The sequence below is a fragment of the Pyxicephalus adspersus genome, chromosome 3 (genome assembly GCF_032062135.1).
Source record: "Pyxicephalus adspersus chromosome 3, UCB_Pads_2.0, whole genome shotgun sequence".
Lineage (NCBI taxonomy): Eukaryota > Metazoa > Chordata > Amphibia > Anura > Pyxicephalidae > Pyxicephalus > Pyxicephalus adspersus.
The window spans coordinates 102,498,543-102,508,366 of record NC_092860.1 but is presented as its reverse complement, the minus strand read 5'-3'; the positions used below and the strand labels follow the sequence as shown (position 1 = coordinate 102,508,366).

The window sequence follows — 9,824 nt, the reverse complement described above, 5'->3', positions numbered from 1 at the left end:
TTAGAAGGGGATACATTGACACAGAGTGATTTTTTAGTATTTTGTTCAGAATCTTTTTTTTCTAGGTTTTTCTCCTTTAAAATTGGGTGCGTCTTATAGGCCGGAGCGTCTTATAGTCCGAAAAATACGGTATATATTGCTGAGAAATTGAGTTTTTGCTTTTGTGACACGGCATTTATACGATTTTTTTCATTTTATTTAGATAACCTTCCTTGCCATTTTGTGTCTGCATTTGGGGCTGGCTTTTGCACTACTGTCATCGCTTCCCCTGTGGATGTGGTTAAAACTAGATACATGAACTCCCCTCCTGGACAATACAAGTCAGCCCTGAACTGTGCATGGACCATGCTCACCAAAGAGGGACCAACAGCCTTTTATAAAGGGTAATTTTTTGCATTATTCTAGTATCTTCTTGAAACCTGCCCTGTAGTCAGGAAATTCCCCATGAAAGTAACTGAAGTGATCTATAGCAGGGTGTTATTAGAAGTAAAGAGAAGCATTGCATGTATATCTGGTTTCATTTGTCTTCTAATGAGACATAATTTTCAAATCATTTGGGTTTTGATTAAGTGGATGGTTGGAAAAGGTCCTACAGATAATAATAATCTGAACACTGGGTGCATGTGCTAGAATTTATCATGTATTATATCTGCAGTCTGAAAAAATAGTTTTAATATAATGCTTGGAATATACATATAATATAATGTACTATAATGCCATGTCTGTACATAGCCACCTTATTGTTCAATATAGGGTCAGCTAAAGCCGTGGTTGTTAACTTTAACAAAAACAACAATAACCAGTTTAGAATCAACACATAAAAAAACAAAACAAAACAATGTATGACCCTGCCTTGTCTCTCCACAGGTTTGTCCCCTCTTTCCTACGGCTGGGTTCATGGAACGTTGTCATGTTTGTCTCTTATGAACAGCTAAAAAGAGCAATGATGATGTCCAGACAAAGAGTGGACTATGCAGTGTGATGTCCACACCGTCACCTAAAAAGTGTGGAAACTATTAGAAAACCCAGATCATATACTGGGATTTGCCATTCAATGTTATGGAAATACACAGATAAGATGATGTATGAAGGACCCTGCCCTGTACAGCATACAAGTATGTGATAGGAGTTCAAGGAAGTGACTGGAACCATTAGCTCACAACCCCATATAGGTTTTAAATGCATATCCACCATCTGTTCTCTTTATTTACTTACATGTGATGTTGGTTGTGTAGTCAGTATTTCACTCCAGACACATGAACAGGTCTGAATGACAGTCAGCTATAATTATCTAAAGGCAGGACATTATTATTATTATTATTTAACAGTGAAAAGCAGTTGGTTTGTCATTCTCAAGGGGTTTTAATGTTCATTTGAAGAGACCATGTCCCCTAGAAAAGACACTAAATCACAAGAGCACTAAACAGACAAGTAGCATATTTTTGCTGTGTCTAGATAGGTATTATAGAACAACATGAATTTGGTGCCGTGTTAAAAATTTCCTAGAAGTGTCAGACTTCCTTGCAGCTGGTCCTAATAAAAGAAGGCTCAAAAGCAGTTATTTGTACACTGTTGAGAACTAGGCAAAGACAGCAGAAACTTCAATTCTCCAGTGTCTTGGCCTGCTCCACAGCACTGTAATCTTTCCTTCCCTAGGACAGATTCATTGTACCTTAAAACGAGACTGTGGGCATTTCTGACTCGGAACAGATGTTTTCTTGGATGTCTCTAGTTTCAGTACATTTTAAGTAACCGAGTACATGCATATTAAAGATTTCAATGCAAAGAAGTCCTTACCCAGTATTTTTGTTCATGGTTAGCGACTTTAAGTATTGAGGCATATAACATCTTAAAATGAGAAGGATGGCAATAGAAGCCACCATGTATATCATGCCAGCATTCCCTAATAATGGCATTGTGACAGCCCGTAGTGGTGTATTAATACAAATTGACTAAGTTATTAGAAAATATCTGTATACAGTATATTTGCATTTGGCTGCATGTAAAAAGAACATTGCATAAAATAAGCATTATTAAATTTTATGTACTTCTGGATTATGCCCATGTAACGAATAACTGTATATTATTTTTTGTAATAAAACAAAAAACTTTGTGAAAATTTGTATAAATATTGAACTGGTTTTTGGGTCATTAGCCAGAAGATCATCCAGCTCTTTTTCAGTCTTTAGTAAAAATTCTGAATAATGTAAATATGGTACATTAATTATGGTGCAGATTTATTAATATCCACATAAAAACTGATGGGTTAAAGAATACAATTAAAAGTAATGGAGAAGTTAACGTGCTGCCTATGTACAAAAATATCTGTCAGTGAATAGCAGCTGGCAGTTGCCCAGGGGCATCTGTGCAATCACATCTGTGTGACATAACCTTACCTGTGCTTTGTGGAGTATTTCTATCTGGCTTCAGTTCCTAATATGTCTTTGGATTTCCCTGTATTAACTTCGATTTGGCATCAACCTATCCAGTGCTGACTTTGGCTTGCCTCTCTGACAGATTTCACAAGTGATGACCCTGGCCTACTCCATGATCCTGCTTCTATTTTTAAACTGGTATTTTGCAGTCCATTTGACAAACCAGCCTTTGCCTGGCTCCTGCTTTAGGTCTTCAGATCCATCAGGATTTTCTCAGCTGACTTTACAAGTTTTTGTCTAAATCAATCAGACATTTACGTCTCTCCTTCACCTGTTACACTATCTGGTGAGCTAGGATGATAAAATTAAGACATCTTGTTTTCCTGCCAGATATGTGAATAGATTTGGATAAAGTTATCTACTCGTAAGGTCAAATATAACTGAGCAGACCTCATCGATTCAGAAGGTGAGATCTGTCTGTGGTGATTATGTCTTGAGTAAGTTTTACTTGGGATATTTGACTTTGTATAATGAAAACATCTGAATACTCAGTGGATACTTAAGCTGATCAAACAATGTCACATAACTGAAAAAAGAAGAGTACATTTGAATAAAAATGAAAGAAAAAAACAACACACACGCATATCAATTTGGGAAGCATAGCGTTTACTAGAAGTATAAAAGTATTTGAGCTGAAGGTGAAGCATAACAGTCTTAGGTTTCGGATGAATAACATGAAGTAAATACTGCACAAACAAAATCAAAAAGCACTTTAACTATTTTAAATACAAACAGAAATACTTTGTATAAAATTATTTATCAGGACAGCACTTAAGACCTTTAGAAATCTTCAGTCAAGGGTCACATGTAACCATTAAATCTATTCTATACTAAAGTATATATTATTGGCTTGAGAAAAGCAGGTAATTATTCCGAAAATAATGTGCATCAACTATTCGGTTCTATTCTTTTATGTCATGTGGATGGGTGGCATGAGGCTAGTCACGATATTTCAGCCTATAATCCAGAAGAGCAAAGTATAAGGTAAATGTATCTTCTCATTCATAGAACCCTAAGTAAAACCAGCGGTTAACCCTTGGATTCGGGGGAGAAAGCAACTGCAAAAGGTAAGTAATTGTTTTACCAGTTCAGCTTTAAGTTGTTCCCCATGTGTACATACCGGTATATCTCATGGGCCTCTGGCAGGATACCTAAAATACAGTGAATTTTATTAAATCACATATATAAAAGTTTCTAGGTGTGGAATGGTAACCCCCCAGAAAACCAAGAGATCACAGATTCTCTCCTTACCATCCTTTCCCTTTGTTCTACTGTCATTTGAAAAAAATCAAGAAAAATCAATTCCAGTGTCAGAAATCTGACACGTGTACTTAGTTTGGGATTGGTGAGGCCCATTTGCTGCCACGAAATCAGAAGGATCATACTTGTAAAAGTGATTGATCTTTTTGAGAAAGATGCAGATATTCTAAAGATATAAAAGTTAGGTAAATTAGATGAAGCTGCCACTCACGCTAACAGCTGTGAAATAATTCAAACCTTTTTCACATCAGAGTTTTGAGGAACCAAAAGCTTAGGAACGTATATCCAAGGACAGAAACAAAACTCTTTTTCTAATATTCTATTCTAATATATAAACAATCTAATATTCATCCTGAAGTCTGTTTTGGTTACTACAAAAATAGACAAAATGATATTAAGCATCCTTAATAAGCGTGAAGTGCATATACAAATTAAAATAGGATACGTTCCAAGTATATACAGCCTTCAAGCTCAAGTATGGACTGTACCTGTATGGTAAACATAACAATCCACTGCCAGCAATGGACGTGCACCAAATAATAGACTTTGAAGTGAAATAAAGATTCAAACAATAATTTCTTTCAAACACTTTGAAAATATACAAAGATATACTTTTAAATATAGGTGTATTTTAAAGGTATTTTCATTACAATTGTACGTGAAAAATGGTTTCCATGTGATTTTGTGAGCCCAGTTACACACAAAACTAATAATTTTAAACAATATACCATGCATTGAACAATAAGACAGTAACACTTTGAAAAAGAGATGGAGGTTGCTGTGGAAAACACACCTGATAATGTCATATCTACTATAGATTTACCACAATGAAGGAGCTGTAGAGTGATATTGTGTAGGAAGGGCTGGGGTTTGCTTGATCACCCAGGTTCACTGATGAAAGTGTATCCTCTCCAGCCTAGGAGAGCTTTAATAAATCAGGGCCAATAGGAGAGGAAGAATGTGATAGACGTGTGTACCGTGCCTAATCACTTCCCACAGATCAATTACTGACTGGGCTATCAAACAGGTCTATCAGTCATAAACTAAACTGAGAGAGGATTGCTTATATGTACTAGGCCCTTGGGCTTGCCAAATATCTCACCAACAATGACATCCTTAAACATAATGCTTTCAAATTTGATATCAAGTGCACCTGACTGCTAAAAAACTCAAGGTAATTACATTTCTTCAGTATACAACAAATTATTAAAAGTGATGCCAAAAGTATTAGTATAGGAATAACTATTTATTTTATTGGGATGTTTATAGGTAGTTCAGGCAGAATCCACCAGTGCCTTTGCAAAGGAATCTGCAGGAAACACAAGTAGAAAGGGTAGCAAATGGCAAGTGTTCAGTGTGAATTACACCTACCTCCAAGCCAATTTTATCGTAGATTTAGTTTAGTTTAGTAGTAGATTTGAAAAACTGTGCACAGAGGTATCACTCACACAATGCTTCTTGATCCCAAGAATAAATTAGTTCCCAAAATGCCAGTATAAGGGTGTACAAACCACAAGAACACAAGAAGAAAAGTGCACAAAATGTAGTGATATGGCTCATGCAAAGCTTTCAGTTTCTGGTATTTTATGATAGGAATGTAAACATGCATACTCGTATAATGGCTAGGTCATGCATGCAGAGATAACTGAGATCTCATGTTTATAGGCAGCTTCACTATGGTATTGCAGTGTAGTTGTTTGGGTTGTGATAACATCACTGAACAGTGCTCCATCTTTAGAACAACAATATTGTGAATAAACTGACTTAGATGATTACAATATTGATTTGTTTTTCTCTGTACAAACCTGTGAAAAATTGATTGTCCAAAAGCTTTAATAAAACAAAAAAAAGACAAGTAGCAAAACATTACATACATGAAATATGTTTGCAGAATATTCTTAAATAAGACAGAGTACCAAGTGCCTAGAATTCATAACTTAAGGACAGTCTCAAAGCGTAAGGACGACATCAGGATTGCTGAGGAGACGCTTGATTTGGTCATGAAACTTTTCTCTGTATTGATTAAAATGCATAATGCTCTCAGGCTCTTCATTAAACCAAAACTTGTCGAATTCATATATAAGATAACCTGAAATAAAAATATATTATAATTAATTATGAAATGAATATATACAACACTAAACTTCAAATGCAGCAGAAAAAAGGTCATCCGGAGCACTTAAATACATGATGTACTTTATAAATACTTACAAAAAAACTGATGGAAGCACTTAATCTCAGGAAAGCCAGGAACCATGTTTTAGAAATGAGACTTCAGTGCCCCACTCTTGAGTAAACTGTAAGCCATTTCTGTTAAGTTGATCCCAACTATTGCATATGAGTACCTAAAAAAAAAACACACACTAGGTGGTAAGGCATTCTGAATAATATAGCACTTGAAGTGTGCTTTTTTGAACTAAAATAGCAAATAAAAAAAAAATAAAATAAAAAAGCAACTTAAAAAAAAGAACTTTTTTAAGCATTGATGCACTTGATTATTGATTTGTAATTGAGTACAGGAAAGGTGCTTTAGTGGTTTGGTAGTGTAGTAGCAGGTGGTATACATCTACAAAGAAACATTAATATGTAAATTCAACCCAACATATACATATATACCCATGTGGGTAGCTACACATGTATGCACAAATTTAGATAACATGTACAGGACTATATATCAATAAAAAAAAATCACCACAACATCAATTTGCTGTTAAATTATTTGATGTTGGAATATTTTTATACTGATACATAGTCCTGTACGTTATCCAAATTTGAGGAGTTTGAAATCTTTTTGTCTTTGGTGGTGGTCATTTATTGTCTCGCTAACTATCCTCACCAACCATTAGATTGTTCAGGTTAAAATATTTCTTCTGGTGGTTGTGAAAATCTGTCTAGTGACCCATGTAGCCCCTATTTTCTTGGCCCACATGATTTTTATGAATTTGTTTAGATTATTTGGAATTTTTCAAATATGTGTAAATAAAATTGTGTTTTAACTGATTTGAATGATTTAGTACTTTTAAATCCAACTTTTGGCCTCCCCCTTAGGAGTTCTCTTTACTCCGAATAGATGTGGTACTTGTTATTTAATTATTGCAAAGAGGTTCACTTACATTAAAAACATGGTTACATAAATATGTTATTTTAATAATATATGTAGGGAATGGCATCAGAATTCAAAGCAGCTAGCACAATATGAGTAAAAATTCTCACAAACTCTATATTACTATATTCCACAAGGCAGATTGTCAGTCCATTTGGCAAATAATGCTGGGATCTTGACAAGGCAGTCTTATTTCCCCACACAAATTTCCAGCATGTCAGCATTTAGGTCACTTTTCATTATGACGACTGCCATCTAGTGAAACCAATGTGGAGCTACATTAGGTGACAGATGTGCAAAAACACATGTAAAAATACAGCACTTTGGTCTTGAAATTCAGTGGCTTTTTCACTGATACAAGTCACTGAAACCATGAAAATGGACTATAGGCTGTTAGCAATACAGTTACAAAGATTTCTTACCCAAGTTTTGGATGATTGGAATGAGAAAGAATTGTGCGGGATTCTTCAGTATAATGTCTACTAAAATATCTGAAATATAAATATTTTTTTTATAAGTACAAGGAATGTAAGTATATACAGCTTTACATTTCTTTAGTAAAAAAAATAACTTAATTTAGAAAATGTGTGATTTTTCTGGCCCTCATTTTCTTCGTTACATGTGCCTAAAACACAATAAACCTCTAGACAAAATATACTTAACCATAAATATTAAAAAACCCTTATCTAGCGACTATTTTTCTCTATATAATGCACAACCAGAGATATTTATCCGTACATATAAATCATGTAATCATGTACGGCTACCTCTATGTACACCTTTAAGTACACACTATGCACACAAGCAAGTTTTTAAAACAATAACAAAACTGACAAGAATCTTTGCATTATGCTGACCTCTTTCACATGTATATCTAAAAAGAGAAAATACTAAAAAGACTATAGTATACAAATAAGTAATCATAGTGACAATTTATAAAACCAATGACTACAGCTCTGTGAGACACTTACAGTAAATTTGCCAGTCCCAAAATCCCCATGCCACGGAAATCTGTTTTTGGATCATCACCTTGAAAGCCAATGTCACCCCACTGTTTGGTTATCCTAGACTTTAACTTCTCATGTGGCATAAGCAAGTCCCAAAGCTGAAAACAAAATGACAAATGGAATGAATAATGAAGACTATACATTGTTAATGTTTGGAGTTTTATAGAAAAATATACAGCTCCCAATATTCTATTGTAAAAAGCATACACACACACACACACACTACTCCCACTAAAGCAAGGACCTTTTTTCTGTATTTGTAAATTCCCAGCTAATATATTGTATTGGAAGTTTTTATATATATATATATATATATATATATTTTTTTTTTTTTATTAATACATATTTATATAGGAAGAGTGCACAGGGATAACTCCAGTGTTTATCTGATTATAATCAAACTAGTAGGCAGGTTGAAACTTGTAACAGCATTTATTCAATACATAGAAGTTGTAGGGACCAATGCATCTGAAGTTAACAATAAAACTTATACCAGGAAATAATGTAAAAGTTTATTTTGCATTTACAAAGACCATTGTATGTCATATTTTTGGAATACTAACATGATGCAAAATTTAGATGGAAACTTTTTTTTTTTTGTTAAAAACAAAAAAGTCCTTGTTATAATCTGTATTTTGTATGATGCGTGAGTTTATATAAATTCAACTCTTTGACTGTTGGAATTTTTTGTTGTTATGTGACTATCTCAATTTTCCCCCCAAATATGTTGTTAAAAAACCCTTTGAAAAAACAATAAAAATGTTTGAAATGCAAACTAGTAGGCAGGTGATGCGGAAAAAATGCAAAATACTAATACCTAATAGATGTGTCCCATCCTGTCCCATTTTTTTCACATTTTCATATCAGAACTGCATATTTTCAAAAGTCAATTGGATCACAAAAGAAGTAGGATACAGTTTCACAGGAGCTCTAAAAAATTAAAAGGCTCCTCCAACTAATTTCACCTGGTAAATGAATGCACAGGAAGGGATTTACCCAAAAAGTATCTACGAAATTGCTCTAAATAGCACATGCTTTGAAAATTATGCAACATTTTTTGGCACGTGTGAGGTGCTTTGGGGGTAGGGGCTGATGAATACAGGGAATGTTTAAGTAGGTAAAATCATTTTCTTTTTTATTGATAGCTGAGCATAGGACAGTCACTCCACATGTGACACATCCATCACTACACCAAATCAGGGAGGAAAAAAAAACAATAATACAGCAATGTGACAGACTGAGACTCCTAACTGTCTTTAACCAGCATTGGTAATCAGTGTTGCTAAAACCCACAAATGACCACACATGACCTATGAAGAGAATGGGTATTTCATCCGTTGCTTGGTTAGTTTGATCTATATTCATACAACTAAATAGCTACCACTCACCTCAAGAAGCTGCCACTCGTGTTCAGGGTTGTCAGAGTCATATGGCCGTTTTCTCACATCCTCTACCTCTATAAAGAGCTTCTTATACCCAGAAATCTGCAACAGGCATATTCTCAAGTTTATCTGAAATCTAAAAACAGAAATAATCTAAATTATAAACTGTACAAGATCTATTGATAAAAGAGGATCAAATATTGTACAAAATGTCTTTGCAATAGTACAAAGTTTATTATATGGGTACACCTTTGCATATACAGTAGAACGCTGGTTATCTGGAACTTAGATAACTGGCACTCGACAGCTCTGCTTTCTTCTGCTCCTGCAGCCCTAGCAGTGCTGTGGCATGTGTTCTGCATCCGTGAACACATACCACAACTCCGTTAGGGCTGCAGCAGCAATCAGGAGAGCAGAGCTCCTTGATTGGCAGAGAAAAAGAAAACCCTGATGACTCAAGCGTCATCAGGGTTTCTCTTTTTTCAGCCATTTACCACTAGAAGTGAATGGGGACAAGTCTCTCCATTCAAGTCTAGTGCTGAATGCCTGAGAAACCTCAGTTTCAGAGGATCCTCAGTTAACCAGAAACTACACTTATCAAGAATTGGCCATTCCCTGTGGGTGCTGAAATAACAAA

General features: G+C 34.8%; 2 protein-coding genes across 2 annotated transcripts in view; one reads left to right on the top strand and one right to left on the bottom strand.

The window, feature by feature from the left end:
* Positions 1–2,119, top strand: part of UCP1 (uncoupling protein 1) — a 4,870-nt gene extending 2,751 nt beyond the window's left edge. The window contains exons 6-7 of the mRNA XM_072405856.1: positions 203–383; positions 868–2,119. Coding sequence (XP_072261957.1) covers positions 203–383; positions 868–982 — 296 coding nt within the window. The 3' untranslated portion in view covers positions 983–2,119. The remainder of the gene's footprint in view (positions 1–202; positions 384–867) is intronic.
* A 901-nt stretch (positions 2,120–3,020) lies between these two features.
* The window catches only part of ELMOD2 (ELMO domain containing 2), a 13,701-nt gene continuing 6,897 nt past the window's right edge, over positions 3,021–9,824 (bottom strand). Inside the window, 5 exon segments of the mRNA XM_072406828.1 lie at positions 3,021–5,784; positions 5,907–6,040; positions 7,221–7,289; positions 7,770–7,903; positions 9,194–9,340. Coding sequence (XP_072262929.1) covers positions 5,645–5,784; positions 5,907–6,040; positions 7,221–7,289; positions 7,770–7,903; positions 9,194–9,340 — 624 coding nt within the window. The 3' untranslated portion in view covers positions 3,021–5,644.